The sequence below is a fragment of the Phyllopteryx taeniolatus genome, chromosome 11 (genome assembly GCF_024500385.1).
Source record: "Phyllopteryx taeniolatus isolate TA_2022b chromosome 11, UOR_Ptae_1.2, whole genome shotgun sequence".
NCBI classification, from domain to species: Eukaryota; Metazoa; Chordata; class Actinopteri; order Syngnathiformes; family Syngnathidae; genus Phyllopteryx; species Phyllopteryx taeniolatus.
The window spans coordinates 728,515-745,252 of NC_084512.1; the positions used below are offsets into that span (position 1 = coordinate 728,515).

The 16,738-nt window shown below is 42.7% G+C and overlaps 1 protein-coding gene across 5 annotated transcripts in view; it reads right to left on the reverse strand.

Annotated features, from left to right (window-relative positions):
• Positions 1–16,738, reverse strand: part of fbxw4 (F-box and WD repeat domain containing 4) — a 157,296-nt gene that overhangs the window by 54,620 nt on the left and 85,938 nt on the right. For all 5 annotated transcript variants that reach the window (XM_061790637.1, XM_061790635.1, XM_061790634.1 and 2 more), the window contains one exon: positions 7,259–7,399. In XM_061790637.1, the coding sequence (XP_061646621.1) occupies positions 7,259–7,399 (141 nt within the window). The remainder of the gene's footprint in view (positions 1–7,258; positions 7,400–16,738) is intronic.

Below are 16,738 nucleotides of genomic sequence, written 5' to 3' on the forward strand. Positions count from 1 at the left end.
AAACAAACAACCATTCACGTACACATTCACACCTTAGGGCAATTTAGAGTCTTCAATCAACCATGAAAAGCAGCTATTGACCAGCCTACCCGGCAGGAGAAGTTTTGGCCACCTTCCTTACAGACACATCTTCCACGAGCATTTACTTGGTTTCACACTTGACTGGCTGACAAGTGACACGACCCAACTACAGTCCCCTCCAAAAGTATTGGTCAATTCCTTTGTTTTTGTTGTATTCCGAAGACATTTGGGTTTCAGATCAAAAGATGAATATGAGACAGAAGTTCAGAATTCCAGCTTTTATTTCATGGTATTTAAATCAAGATGTGTTAAACAACTCAGGACAGAGCACCTAACATGTGACTGATGGGTGTTTCTAGTTGCTCAGGTGGTGACTTTTAGATTGATTGCTTAAACATTAGATAGTGCGTGTTTTTGGCTTTGGGTTTCACCTGTGAAAACTGCATTTGCTGTTAAGCAAACATGAAGACCAGACCGCTGTCTATAGGGGAAAACAAACCATTTTAGAGCTGAGAGAAGAGGGAAAATCGATCAAAGCTGTTGCACAAACATTGGGCATAGCCAATACAACAATTTGGAATGTCCTGAAAAAGAACTGCCAACCTCCACAGGGCAGGGGTGAAGGTATCACAATCCAATGTTTGAAGACTTCGAGAGAAGAACTATACAGGCCATACCACAAGATGCAAACCGCTCATCAGCAAAAAGAATCGGAGGGCCAGATTGGATTTTGCAAAGTGCAGAGAGAATTCTGAACTTTTGTCTCATATTCATCTTTTGATCTGAAACTCAAATGTCCTCAGCATACAACAAAAACAAAGGAATTGACCTTGTTGTTCCAGTACTTTTGGAGGGGACTGTATTTGTATACAAGCAATTTAAAAGTCAATTTTTCATTAGAGGTCCCCTTTAAGCAGTTTTTGCGTAATGCTAGTAACATACTGATAACCATCTCAAAATACCACCTTCTCAAAAAATAAGCAGCATTGGACTGTGGTTAGGAGAAGGGAAACATTTTAGGGGCAAGTATTTTCTATCAATAGGCATTGATCCTCCGTTAGTGCAGCCTCATCAATAACATGGCATGGACATCCATGCATACACACACACACAAGCACACTACACTCACAGAAATCACAGTGGTCAGTAATGTAAGATGTGGCACCAGGAAAAAATTTGTGGTTGAAGTTAGACCTAGATCAATATGCTGACAAAACCAATGTATAATTCATTGTACTGCTAATTAACGCTAACGCAATTTCGGCTTTGAAAAGTCATAGCTATTCATTTATTTAAAAAAAATGGCTATGCTGTAAGACCTAATGTAACATCTAAAGACTGACTTGTTCCCTTTTTTGGGGTTCCCGAGGGTTCAAGATGGGAATTCAACAAATAATCAAGCTAAGTTATCTAGTAATAAAGCATTCATGTCTTTTTCACCCATTGATGAATTAATTAGAATATAATGACAGTTGACAATTTCACTAATGATCAATCATATATTTTTTTCACTGTGGGAATAATGGATGAAGCATACCTGTATTTTTCTGTTACTGTGCATTTGTCTTTAATGTTCACCCAAATTTCCAGATGACCTGAACCTCCAAGCTGACCCTGGGAGCCTCTTGATGCTGGTTAGGGTGACTATTAATTATTGATCTCTAAAGAGCGACCCCCCTCTTGAAACTTTCATCCAACCCTACCCATTTCTAAATCCCCACGGGATCTGCCAATCAGAATATATTAGTTTTACTAGACTGAACCCTACCTCCCCAAAATATATAAAGAAACCGCTGCTGTCCCAAATGAATGCCACTCTTCCCAATTAACTTACAGACTGACTGACATTATATTAGTGAGTGTGTTACTGCAGTAATAGATTTCCATGACAACTTTAAAAAACAAAAGTTATCACGGCACATACAAAAGTAAAAATGAAAGGAAATATAGTTAGTACCCTGTTAGGGGCCGTACCAGCTTCCCCTCTTCAGATATGACGGTCTACAAGATGTTGGACTGTCTATGGGCTTTGTTGGGTATTCATTCAGAATAATATTTGTGAGGTCAAGGTAATATCCTGTGTAATAGTCCTGAGAGGGCTTGCTGTCTCACCATCTCTGTTGTGGTTCAGGTTTTCTGTGCAAGTTCTTCTAAACTTGAGGCTTCATCCTAGCAGCTATAATGATTACTATTTTGACAAAATATCATCTGGAGGGTAAAACTATGAAGGTCTAAACCCAGCTCATTTCTATTAGTGCGCAAACAATCCAATGCTTGGTTAAGTCTGCTTCACAATGATAGGCAGAGCCAACATCAAATGATCAAAAAGCGACGTCGCTATTAACGCTTGACGGCAGAAATATAGAACCCCTGGCAAAAATTATGGAATCACAGCTCCTGGAGGATGATCATTTAAATGTTTAATTTTTGAGAAAAAAGGCAAATCACAGATGTGTCTTGAGCTGCCCTGCAGTACTATTGTCGTGTCGGAGCCTGGGTGGGTTTGGGTTTGCGTCCTCTCGCTCTCTCTCTCTCCCATCCCTTCTCTCTTTCCAGCACCTTCCTCGGCCGCGCACCTGTCACCAATCAGCCCTCGTTACCACCTGCATTTAAGCCTGCCTGAACCTGGAAATCCTCGCCAGAGTAGTGCAGCTTCTCCAGCGGTACAACAGCTCCCCAGTCTCCAAGTAAGCTACGCAATTATTCGTCATCATTCTGACCTCCATGTTTTTCCTTGTCTTCAGTGTTTCTTCCGTGTCCCTCGCCAAGTGGATTTCTGCCACCTTGGCGCCAACCCAGCCACCAGTGCTCATCACTACCTGCCACGCATTCTCTGCCTCAACAACCTCCCAGCGCATTTCTAGGACCATTCCCATTTCCGTTCTCAATAAACTGTTCATCACTACCTTTCAGCCTCCGCCTACTCTTGGGTCCAGTCGCAAATCATTCGTGACAAGATGTTCCACAAAACAATTCTTATTCAAAATACCACCCCTCTAGGTTTAAGAAACACTAACAAAAAAATTCAAGAAAGAAAATTGCTGTAGTCAGTGACAATTGTTTTTTGAGCAAGTAGAGGAAAAAAATACGGAATCGCTCAATTCTGACGACAAAATTATGGAATGAGCTCGTGATTTTCAGTTCTAAAACAAACATGCATAGATTGAATCTGCTAATTAGTAGGCTTTACACGATCAGGATTTTTGGGGCCGATCACCGATCACAGAGTTTAAAAAAAACGATAACCGATCACAAGTTGGAGCAATGTGTATATTTAAATGACTTGTTCATTTACTGTATATACTTGTGTACTGTATATTGAGTTTCAAAAATATCTTGTCAGGTCGTAGTCTAATCAGTCAGGTCAAACCAACATTACAACATGACAGAAATAATTTTATTACTTACTGTAATAAAATTATTTTAATTAAATTACTTCGCACACACACCGAAACTTTAGCGGATGATGCAGGGGCTAGGCAAGAGGGTCGGGTGGCGGGGAGAGTTCTTCAAAAAAATTTAAGCATTTTAAACTGACTAGCAGTGCGAGATGATAATGTATCTTAACATTGAGGAAAACACGTAAAATCCTTCCTTCAAGAAAGACATTGTGGCATCACCCTGGGGTGTGTAGGCGAGGGATGTTACATTCCCCCTGCAGGAGCCAGTTCCACTCTACAAAATGGCTGCCAATCCAGGCAGTACATCTCCCAGTATGCCTCCGACCCTAACAGGTGCGGCTGCTTTAACCCACCTGATTAAAGCAGGACTGGAAGAGTGAAGAAAGAACTACGGACTGACTACAACAATTTTCTTTATTTTTTGTTTTGTTTCTTAAAGCCATTGAGCTATTTTAAATAAAAATTGCTTTGTGGAACATCCATGATTTGCCTTTTTTCTCCAAAATTCAACATTTAAATAATCATCCTCCAGCAGCGGTGATGCCATAATTTTTGCCAGGGGTTGTATCGTACTACCCATCAGTGCAAAGCTGGTTTCCATACTCAAATTAAGCTGAACAACGATCCATTTGATTTTATTTACATATCAAATATTAATGAGAAATCCAGCCGTCTCATCTGCTAGGCCTTTTGGACCAACTAGAGTAGCTTGAAAAGGCATCCTTGCCATTTCCAACCCAAATTATCTTGCATTATCTTGTGTGTCATGGGATTTTTCAGACAGACAACCTAGAATACATTCTTCAAACAGGAAGCACGCGTGGTGTGGTGCTGTTTTTGGCAGTAACTAATGGGTCCAATTAAAGGGGACACCCATCCATCCATCCATTTTCTGTACCGCTTATCCTCACAAGGGTCACGGGCGTGCTAGAGCCTATCCCAGCTATCGTCGGGCGAGAGGCGGGGTACACCCTGAACTGGTCACCAGCCAATCGCAGGGCACATACAAACAAAAAACCATTCACACTCACATTCACACCTACGGGCAATTTAGAGTATTAATAATTAATAATTCCACCGTGCCGCGTAAAGGGACATATTATGGAAAATTTATTTTTGTTTGTGTACAAATTGTTGGGTCTTTGAAAGCCTACCCACCAATCAAATGTGAAATTAAGTAAAGCAAATTAACGTAAAAACCACACACACACACAGTGTTAGCTAACAGGAGCTGGTGTTTGGTTGTGTGGTTGTGTTTGGGGATGTGTTCATATTACACCCAAAAATGTTTTGTCCTGGGCGCTGTGAACACTCGCTGACAAAGCAAGGCAGAACAGAAGACACTCAAATGCTGGCAGGAACGCACTGGCGGGATCGATCCCACCGGTTGCCAATCTAACAAGTGATGGGCTAGCCATGGACCAAGCAGTGGGGCGGGATGAGGGCAGGCTCACTGTATGAGACAAATTTGCCCCTAAAACAAGCCAGCTTCACCCAGGACGAAATATGCTGTATAAATGTCTATTATTATTAATCCTTGAAGTATTATGATAAAAGGAACGATGGAATAATAAAAAAAGCATAATATGGCTCCTTTAAATCAGTGGTCCCCAACCATCAGAACCGGGAGACAGGTCATTTGGTACTGGGCTGCACAGACCCCCCCACCTCCCCCCCAAAAAATAAATAAAAAATGTAGAGCGTGAGATGGAGCACCAACCACCCCACCCTGTTGATGATTACTTTCCGATCGTCACCCCTGACTATCAAAGTCCATCAGTGACCACTCAGCCTCACCATTCGACAAATGGCTGCCAATCTGCGAAAAATATGTACTTATGTACTTTAAATCAGCCGTTCCCAACCACTGGTCCGGGGACCGGTACCGGGCCGTAGAGAAAGAATGACCACTTTATACAATTTCTGTTGTATTGCAATTCGCATATCAATGTATTTTATTTTGAAAATTGACCGGATCTTCTCTGCCGCACCAGCTGCGCGTCTCAATTGACACGTCGAGACTCGAACGCTTGTTTCCGGGCCGAGCGGGCTGGCTAACGGCGGGAGTGCTCAAAGAACGAAATCATTTCATAAACTAATTCAGTTCATTACGTTGACTGAAAATATTTCTTCTTTTGAATGAAACGTTCGCGAACGAAACAACATTATATCAGGAGTCCTACTTAAAGTACGGGTTTATCTCAACAGTTAACTCTCACGTACCAAGTCCGCTCTGATACAGATACAGTCGTAGGTTGCTGCTAGACGCAGGCAGAACTACTTTTACGGAGTTCAAAGTCTACTCTCATTGAGGAGCTACAGAACTGCAGTCTGGTCTGGCTGCCTACAATAACTCCGACCCCCTATCCTGCATCGACCCCCATTCCTGCATCGCGCCCACACTGGACGCACCACGAACGGCTAAGGAGGAAGCAGAAGCGAGGCAAGCGTGTGTGTGTGTGTGTGTATATATATACACACAGTGGGTACAGAAAGTATTCAGACCCCCTTAAATTTTTCACTCTTTGTTATATTGCAGCCATTTGCTACAATCATTTAAGTTAATTTTTTTCCACATTAATGTACACACAGCACCCCTTATTGACGGAAAAAAATTGAATTGTTGAAATTTATGCAGATTTATTAAAAAAGAAAAACAGAAATATCACACAGCTGTAAGTATTCAGACCCTTTGCTCAGTATTTAATAGAAGCACCCTTTTGAGCTAATGTAGCCATGAGTCTTTTGTGGGAATGATGCAAAAAAAATTTCACACCTGGATTTGGGGATCATCTGATCATCTGCCATTCCTCCTTGCAGATCCTCTCCAGTTCTGTCAGGTTGGATGGTGAACGTTGGTGGGCAGACATTTTCAGGTCTTTCCAGAGATGCTCAATTGGGTTTAAATCAGGGCTCTGGCTTGGCCGTTCAAAAACAGTCACGGAGTTGTGCTGAAGCCACTCCTTCGGTATTTTAGCTGTGTGCTTAGGGTCATTGTCTTTTTTTTAAGGTGAACCTTCGGACCAGTCTGAGGTTCTGAGCACTCTGTAGAAGGGTTTCGTCCAGGATATCCCTGTACATGGTCGCATTCATCTTTTCTTCGATTGCAGCCAGTCTCCCTGTCCCTGCAGCTGAAAAACACACCCACAGCATGATGCTGCCACCACCATACTTCACTGTTGGAACTGTATTGGACAGGTGATGAGCAGTGCCTGGTTTTCTCCACACATGCCGCTTAGAATTGAGGCCAACAATTTCTATCTTGGTCTCATCAGACCAGAGAATCTTATTTCTCACCATCTTATCTTACCACCTTATTTAGACGGGTGTGTGTTTCCTAATCAAGTCCAATCAGTATAATCAAACACAGCTGGACTCCAATGAAGGTGTAGAACCATCTCAAGAATGATCAGAAGAAATGGCCAGCACCCGAGTTAAATATATGAGTGTCACAGCAAAGGGTCTGAATACTTATGGCTGTGTGATATTTCAGTTTTTCCTTTTTAATAAATCAACAAAAATTTCAACAATTACATTTTTTTCTGTCAAAATGGGGTGCTGTGTGCACATTAATGAGGAAAACAAATGAACTTAAATGATTTTAACAAATGGCTGCAATATAACAAAGAGTGAAACATTTAAGGGGGTCTGAAAACTTTCCGTACCCACTGTATATGCACGCCACCACAGCCGGTCCGTGAGAAAAATGCTGACTCCTAACCGGTCTGCGGTGCAAAGAAGGTTGGGGAACATTGCTTTAAATGATTAAGAGATTTGTCCCAATACTTCATATAGTGGAGAAATACCTTTATTTGCCAAAAAAGATTTTAACTCACTGCGGACTTAGGCGAAGGTCCCAGAGTCGAATAAATGTGTCATAGCCACAAGTGAAGAGGTGAAAAGGTGTCTCAAATACCATATCCAACACACCAGCCCCTCGACGGAAACCTGAACCCAGACTGCAGACACACTCCAACCTGTAGGCAAGGAACAGATGTACAAACTGAGAATTAAATATTCACAAACGTCTGGTTGTGAACTAATTCAATTCCCCAACGGCTGAATGGCTATGAACAGGGAATGAATGAGGAGGGTCCCCCACCCAAATGCACACTTGGAGCTGCAAGGGGATGCCTTCCCCACCCAAGGGTGCATTTGTGTGGGGAAAGCTAAAGCTGTACATTGCTGCCTTGTCAGCAACAGGCAGCGTGCAGCATGCCGTTTTTACAATGTTACATCGCGAAGCCAGGTTTTGTGCAATCCACGCATTGTAGTTCGTTAACAACAAAGTCTTTTACAAAATACAATACGATAAATATCAATCTTACAATGTGAAATCCTCTTTTCATGGTTTAGGTCTCGCATGCATTACTCACATACGGAACCAATGTCACACATAGGCATTCAGAGGAGAGATTCCAGAGTGCAAGGGTGGTGTAGTAGTAGCCCCTTTCACATTGCCTTTCCACCAAATTGTCACTTCAGAGGAGTAGAGCTATCATTTATTTGCCTGTGCCATTCAGACGGAACTTACCAATGTATCTTTAGTGCGCTTTCACAAAGCTGTTGTGGCTTTTCACATTCTGATAAAAACAGTAGATGAGTGGTGACATCCGCTCTAGACTTAAAATTCTGGAGAAATCCGGTATTTCAGAGTGACTGTGGAAGTGAGTTGCATATATGAGGAGCTGTATGGCTGAAAGCTCTGCACCCAGAAGAGGACAAACGGGCTGGAGGAAGAAGAGCAGCGAGTACGGGATGGAATGTACAGATAGATGAGGGCAGATGGGGGTGCCAGTTTATGGAAAGACATGAAGGTGAGAAGAAAGATCTCGTATTCAATTCTGTTTTACCGGTAGTATACCTGAGTATGGGTGTGATGTGTTCGAAGGAGGGAGTTCAGGTAATGATACGGGCAGCAGAGTTGTTGACCAGTTGAAGATTATGTAACATTTGAGTGGTGGTGTTGCGTCAATTAGCGGTCCCCAACCTTTTATCCAATTTGGACCAGTTTCACATAAAGCCAATCGCAGGGCACACATAGACAAAATATTGATGCAAATTCACACCTATGGATACATTTTAGAGTCTTCACTTAACCTACCATGCATGTTTTTGGAATGTGGGAGGAAACTGGAGTATCCGGAGAAAACCCACGCAGGCATGGGGAGAACATGTGGTTTTATTATAGTTATATGGGATTTTTGTGGCCAAGACCAATATTGGGTGCTGAAAAAAGATATGATAGTCCCGATACAACATTTTCACTTCCAATCCAATACTGATATTAGAAACTTGAATTTTGGCCAATACCGGTCCGATCGGATATCAGCAATAATCATACATAACTTTACTTATTTTGTTGTATGGAATGTTAGAAAAGGCTTGATGAAGTGATATTACTCAAACAGAGAACAATCATCAGCAACAGTAGGTATGAGAAAAACTAACCCATTTATTATTAACCAATAGGTTACATAAACTAACTAACATAATAATGTACTACAAATGAATAAAGTAAATAAAAATTAGATGAGAAATACTGAAAAACAACTTCAATAAAACCAATAACAAAAATATGTATTTAAATTGCAACATTACAACTGCTTAACCTAAAAATAAGCATATTCTACATTTGAATAGATTAAAAACAAAATAAATTTGAAAACAAAAAAATAATCTCAATAAATAATACATACAAATTATACTTTTAAAGTGCAAAATAAAACTCAAAGTAAATTTTTTTTTTTTTACTATCAGTACATAGTGGGAACACCATTTGCTTTCTCCACATTGTGCGGCAATCAACTTTTTTAACTTCTTGAGGCAACTGGGGTTTAGTTTTATTGACAATCGCTGTCCCTGCTGTGCACGTCTTGGCCTCTGAAGGGCAGTGTGATACACGCAATGAGATGTAACAAATAAAGTAGAATAAGTCACAATCTAATATTGTTATGGTAACTTTTATTACTGAGTTTGAAGAATACATGCCAGAGAGTATTGTTATATTGTATTGTTTGTATGTGGTAATCCGGATCAGAATCATCTTTATTTGCCAAGTATGTTAAAAACACACAAGGAATTTGTCTCCGGTAGTTGGAGCTGCTCTAATACGACAACAGACAGTCAATTGACAGAGAACACTTTTGAGACTTCAAGACATTGATAAAAAAACAGTCACTGAGCAATAAGGGGTTAATAGTTATCTAGTAATGCCGGTACATTATTATTTATTTTTTTTCGAATGACTAATATTGCAATAGTCCGGTGCAATGACCATTGCGCAAAGGGTGCCGAGTCTTCAAGGAGTGTATGCAGTTTAAAGTGACGAGTAGCGCGATAATCTGGGACAATGTTGATTGTGCAAATGTTGCAGATACTCCTCAATCAGTGTGTAAATGGAGCAGATGCTACTCTGGCATGAGTGGCCAGTATTGGTCAACAACAGATATGCAAATAGTGCAGCGTGGCGAGACTACTACAGTGAGTGCACGAGTAATATATAATTGGCCCCACAGAAATGTGTCAATGAACTCAAGTAAAACAATTCCCAGCATGTTGTAATGGAATTGTAGGTTAGGTGTTAAAGAAGTTGATCGCAAGAAGAAGCTGTTGCAATGTCTGTTAGTTCTAGTTTGCATTGATCGGTAGCGCCTACCTGAGGGAAGGAGCTGGAAGAGCTGGTGACCGGGATGCGGAGAGTCCAAGAGGATTTTGCACGCTCTTGTCTTAGTTCTGGCAGCGTGCAAGTCCTCAAGGGTGGGTAGGGGGGTACCAACAATCCTTTCAGCAGTTTTGCAGTCGGAGTTTGTCCTTTTTTGTAGCAGCACCAAACCAGACTGTGATGGAAGAACACAGGACTGATTCGATGACCGCTGTGTAGAACTGCCTCAGCAGCTCCTGTGGCAGGCCGTACTTTCTCAGAAGCCGCAGGAAGTACATCCTCTGCTGGGCCTTTTTGAGGACGGAGTTGATGTTGGTCGCCCACTTCAGGTCCTGAGAGACTGTAATTCCCAGGAACTTGAAGGTCTCGACGGTTGACACAAGGCAGCTGGACAACGTGAGGGGCAGCTGTGGCGAAGGATGCCTCCTGAAGTCCACGATCATCTCTACAGTCTTGAGCGTGTTCAGCTCCAGGTTGTGTCGGCCGCACCACAGCTCCAGCCGCTCCACTTCTTGTCGATATGCAGACTCGTCACCGTCCTTGATGAGGCCGATGACAGTGGTGTCATCTGCAAACTTGAGGAGTTTGACAGCCGGGTGCGCTGTGGAGCAGTCGTTCGTGTACAGAGAGAAGAGCAGCGGAGAGAGGACACAACCTTGGGGCGCCCCAGTGCTGAGGCTGCGTGTGGATGAGGTGGTCTCTCCCAGCCTCACCTGCTGTGTCCTGCCCGTCAGGAAGCTGTAAATCCACTGGCAGATGGCAGGTGAGACGCTGAGCTGGATAAGCTTGGACGAAAGGAGTTCAGGGATGATGGTGTTGAACACTGAGCTGAAGTCCACGAACAGGATCCTCGCGTAGGTCCCTGCACTGTCGAGGTGTTCAAGGATGAAGTGCAGTCCCATGTTGACTGCATCATCCTGTTCGCTCGGTAGGCAAACTGCAGGGGGTCCAGCAGGGGACCTGTGATGCTCTTGAGGTGGCCCAGCATGAGACGTTCAAAGGACTTCATGACCACTGATGTCAAGGCGACAGGCCTGTAGTCATTTGTAGGTTTCTTTGGGGACTGGAATGATGGTGGATCGTTTGAAACAGGATGGTACTTCGCACAGTTCCAGAAATCTATTGAAGATCTGAGTGAAGACTGGCGCAAGCTGGTCTGCGCAGACTTTGATGCAGGATGGGGACACATGGTCTGGGCCTGCCGCTTTGTTAATCTTTTGTTGTTTGAAGATGCGTCTCACATCCTGTTCGTGGATGGTTAACGCAGAAGTCAGAGGTGTGATTGTGGTCGGTGATGTGGGTGGCTGGGTGGGTGTGAAAGTGTCCTTTTCAAATCTGCAGTAGAAGGTATTCAAGTCGTTGGCTAGTGTGCTATTGTTCTCTGCTTGGGGGCATCGTCGCTTGTAATTAGTCAGCGATTGGAATGCATGCCAGACTGATTTAGAGTCGTTAGCACTAAACTGTTTTTCCAACTTTGCTGCATAGTTCCTCTTTGCAATGTTAATTTCTTTAGTCAGCTGGTTTCTAGCGCGATTATACAGGGCCCTGTCCCCGCTTTGATATGCGTTTTCCTCAGCTTGGCGAAGCTGCTTAAGTTTGGCAGTGAACCACGGCTTGTTGTTGTTGAAAGTGCGAAATGACTTTGTTGGGACACACACATCTTCACAGAAACTAATATAGGATGTGACAGTGTCCGTATATTCATCCAGGCTGCCAGCTGAATTTTCAAAGACACTCCAGTCTGTGCAGTCTAAACAGCTTTGAAGTTCCACCTTTGCTTCATTGGTCCACTTTTTCACTGTTTTCACTGTAGGCTTCGTGCATTTAAGTTCCTGCCTGTACGTCGGAATTAAGCAGTGATCAGACGAGCCCAGGGCTGCACGAGGTATAGCACGGTATGCGTTTCTTAGCGTAGTATAGCAGTGGTCCAGAATGTTATTTTCCCTGGTAGGACAGTCAATGTGCTGCTTGTATTTAGGGAGTCCGTGGTCATTGTTTAGCTTTGTTCAAATCTCCGAGAATAATGAGGGGTGAGTCCGGGTGTTTTTTTTCAATTTCGTTTACTTGTTCGGCGAGCATTAGCAGTGCGGCGTTCGTGTTAGCTTGAGGCTAATGATGCGAACTCACGCGGCGAGTAGAATGGCTTAAAGTTCAAAAACAGCGACTCCAAATGTGGGCTGCAGTGTGTGCTGAGCTCCGTGATGTCCGTACACCATTTTACGTTGATATAGAAGCATATCCCGGCGCCTTTTGTTTTCCCCAATAACTCCGCGATGCGGTCCGTTCGGTGAAGATGGAAACCCGGGAGCATGACGGCGCCATCGATTACAGCCTCACAAAGCCAAGTCTCCGTGAAGCACAGGGCGGCGGAACGTCCGAAGTCTTTACTGGTCTTTATCAGGAGATGAAGCTCGTCCATTTTGTTGGGTAGGGAGCGTACATTCGCGAGGTGGATCGACGGGAACACCAATCTGTATCCTCTCTTGCGGAGCTTCACTTGGATGCCGGCTCTCTTCCCTCTGTGGCGCCGCCTCCATGCGCCAAAAACCGCGGATGCCGCTCCGGTGAGTAAGAAAAAAACTGAGCGGATTTGCGAAAGTTGGTGAAAGAAAGTCCGGAGTAGCCTCCTTTATGTTTAGCAAGTCTCCCCTTGTGTAAGTGAGTCGTGTAATGTCTCCAAAGACGAACGAAAAACACAAAAACAATACTAGAGAGCGCGGAACCGAGGCGAACACACTGGTAGGTGCCATCTTGAATCTTGAAGTTGTTAACAATGGTTCTACACCTTCATTGGAGTCCAGCTGTGTTTGATTATACTTACTGGACTTGATTAGGAAAGCCACAAACCTGTCTATATAAGACCTTAAATGAGAATCATGAGGTCAAAGGAATTGCCTGAAGAGCTCAGAGACAGAATTGTGGTAAGCCACAGATCTGGCCAAGGTTGGAAAAAAAATTCTGCTGCACTTAAGGTTCCTAAGAGCAGAGTGGCTTCCATAATCCTTAAATGGAAGACATTTGGGACGACCAGAACCCTTCCTAGAGCTGGCTATCCGGCCAAACTGAGCAATCGGGGGAGAGGAGCCTTGGTGAGAGAGGTAAAGAAGAGCCCAAAGATCACTGTGGCTAAGCTACAGCGATGCAGTTGGGAGATGGGAGAAAGTTCTAGAAAGTCAACTGCAGCCTTCCACCAGTTGGGGCTTTATTGCAGAGTGGCCCGACGGAAGCCTCTCCTCAGTGCAAGACACATGCAAGCCCGCATGGAGTTGGCTAAAAAACACCTGAAGGACTCCAAGATGGTGAGAATTAAGATTGTATGGTCTGATGAGACCAAGATAGAACTTTTGGGGCTTAATTCTAAGCGGTATGTGTGGAGAAAACCAGGCACTGCTCATTACCTGTCCAATACAGTCCCAACAGTGAAGCATGGTGGTGGCAGCATCATGCTGTGGTGGTGTTTTGCAGCTGCAGGGACAGGACGACTGGTTGCAATCGAAGGAAAGATGAATGCGTACAGGGATATCCTTTACGAAAACCTTCTCCAGAGTGCACAGTACCTCAGACTGGGCCGAAGGTTCACCTTCCAACAAGACAATGACCTAAAGCACACAGCTAAAATACCGAAGGAGTGGCTTCAGAACAACTCCGTGACTGTTCTTGAATGGCCCAGCCAGAGCCCTGACTTAAACCCCATTGAGCATCTCTGGAGAGATATGAAAATGGCTGTCCACCAACGTTGACCATCCAACCTGACAGAACTGGAGAGGATGTGCAAGGAGGAATGGCATCATTGTTGCATCATTCCCAAAAAGACTAATGGGTGTATTAGCTCAAAAGGGTGCTTCTACTAAACACTGAGCAAAGGGTTTGAATACTTATGGCTGTGATATTTCAGTTTTTCTGCAAAAATTTCAACAATTCTGTTTTTTTTCTATATGGGGTGCTGTGTGTACATTAATGAGGAAAAAAAAAAAATAATTTCAGCAAATGGCTACAATATAACAAAGAGTGCTCAAGTTTCCCAACACAGCTTTGTTCAGGTTGGTATCATACCTCATATTGCTATATTATAACATTGCACACTCACATCAACACAATAGTACCCCAAAATTATGTTAAATCGCTAATTTGATATGCTAAAAAATTTTTTATTACGGTTGCATTGATTAAAAGAGAAGAACATGGCGGCGGGCACTAGCCATCCTCACAAAAAGCCTCGCTCACGCCAAGCTATCATATACCTTTGCACACTCACATCAACACTCCAAAATTATGTTCAATGGCTAATTTAACATGCTAAAAAATGCTCATTTATTTAACTATTATTGAGTAAAATGATTCATCTATGTGCCCTGCGAGGGGCTGGCGACCGATTCAGGGTGTACCCCACCTCTCGCCCGAAGATAGCTGGGATAGGCTCCAGCAGTCTGCGACCCTGGTGAGGTAAAGAAAATGGATGGATGGATTAATTAGCATTAATCGGCTTTTTGCTTTTACTGAAATCTGGCTTGGTGAACATCTCCGACAAGGCTACCTCTGTCTGTCATTTGGTGAGTCTATTTTTTTTTCCCCAATGTACAGATCTCCTAATTGGTCAGTGCAATGCATAGCTAAGACTGCATTACTGCTGGCTTTGTGGTGTTTGTTTCTTTACAGTTTCTAAGAGGGTTGCAACTTGTGAAAAACATCAGAATTTAGTACTCCTGAATGGCGCAAGGAATGACTACACAATGTCATTCGTCTTCACCAGATAATTTTATGTTAGTATTTCAATGTCGACATGTTTCTGTTTCTGATGGTACGTTGTGGGTGTTCCAGTACAATATAATGCACTACATAAAATCAGATCATATATCTTTTCATCAACCACATTCACACTTGACATCAGGTGACCTATAAAATGACTGTTGCCTGAATTAACTAAGTCACCATCGGTCAAATCTGTCAACGTGTGGCCTCATTGTGGCCACTCAGGGGCAGCAACAAAACATGACGAAGACGTGGCTTGGGAACTATGAGGGCCCAAGGTATCAGACCTACTGTGGACCAAAAGAAAAAAAATACCATTGGCGTGGTTACTGAAAAACCTTATGCGTTACTAACAAAAAATTAACATTCTTGTTTGACCTCGGTCTTTTCATCTTGTAGCAAATGTGAATTGTTTTTTTTAGAGGCAGTTGCAGTTGCTGCAATCAGCAATGTTTACAAAAAAGACAAATGTTAGTTAACTCGCGATGCTCTTCAATTTTGTCATAAAACAACATAGATCACCATAAAAAAGTCCCACAATATCTTCAACACAAAACATACATCGTGGTACACAAGTGGAGATGATTTAAAATGAAGGAATCGTAGCAGTCTCATTTGTGCGTTGACTTGAGTAAGCCAATGCTAGTTGGCTATTTTATGGTGCTTTGTGTTAGAGGCCAAATCCTCTAACACAAAGTATTTTTTAATGCTAATTGTAAAAGAAGGAGCAGCAGAAGTAATCAAATATTAGTATAATGAGTCATTTCGTTAATTAAAAATTTGGGTAATAGCATTTTAATCATGTAACAATATTTGTCCTAAAAAGCAACAAGGTTTAATTTAAATGGATTTTAGTGGATGACAGATAATAATTGACATAGACAGGAATATTGTTAACGGTGGAAAAATAAATTTCATTGCATTTTCCAGTTTAAAAGTTGAATCACGTCGGAGGGTTGTAGTGCTCCGGTGGTATCAAAACTCCTTTTTGCATGATTTGCACAAAATCACGCTTGTCAGGGCTTCCATCAGGTTTTCTTTTTTCTTTTTTTTTTTTAGCCACACGGTTTCATCCAAGTCCTTCATTTTGGTAGCCGAGCTCTGACGTGTGCATCAGTGTAATCGGTGGACCAACAAATTGTGCACTGACAAAGATTCCGCGTTGTTTGGAACACAAAATGCGATAAAAATGCATTAATTTTAAAAAAAGTAATTAATTTGTTTGTAATTTATTAATCACAAGTAATTCATTTAAGTCCTACCCCTATTAAAAATACATACAAGTAAAAACATCCAAAAGTCACACTTTTCTTAGTGAACAGGGGTGTGACATAAATAAATCAGTGAGAGTCAGAGACAAACTGCTAATGTGATAGTTAAACTGTTTTTGTAGGTTGATGTGGTCTGACCTGTTTGAATGTGTGTGTGTGTGTGTGTGTGTGTGTGTGTGAGTCCAATTTAGTGTAGCACCATGCTCTTGTGATCACAGCCCTGTATAGCTTGTCTCTTATTGGAGAATAACCTGCACTCAGCAGTGCGTATTATTGCATTACAACTATCTCTTTGTTGCCATTTAATACCCTTCGTGACCGTGACTGTGTGTGACTTTCACACATTTGATACCTGCCCCGTAGCAACCATTTAAAGGAGTCTGCTAGCCTTGGTGACCAAGCAACCCTGTACAGCAACACACCTCCCCTCCTTGCCCTGGAGTTCAATCCAGAGGGTCTGGCTGGTAATCCCTCAGTTTAACCCCAGGGGACCACCTTATTGGACTAGGACCTTCTCCACAGGGCATCTTATTGGGTGAGAGCTTCCTCATTGCACGAGTCTCATGGCAAAGTCTTAGCCAATGGGGAGTCCTTGATTAGGCTGAGTTGGAGTCTGTGTGGGGTAGTGACCC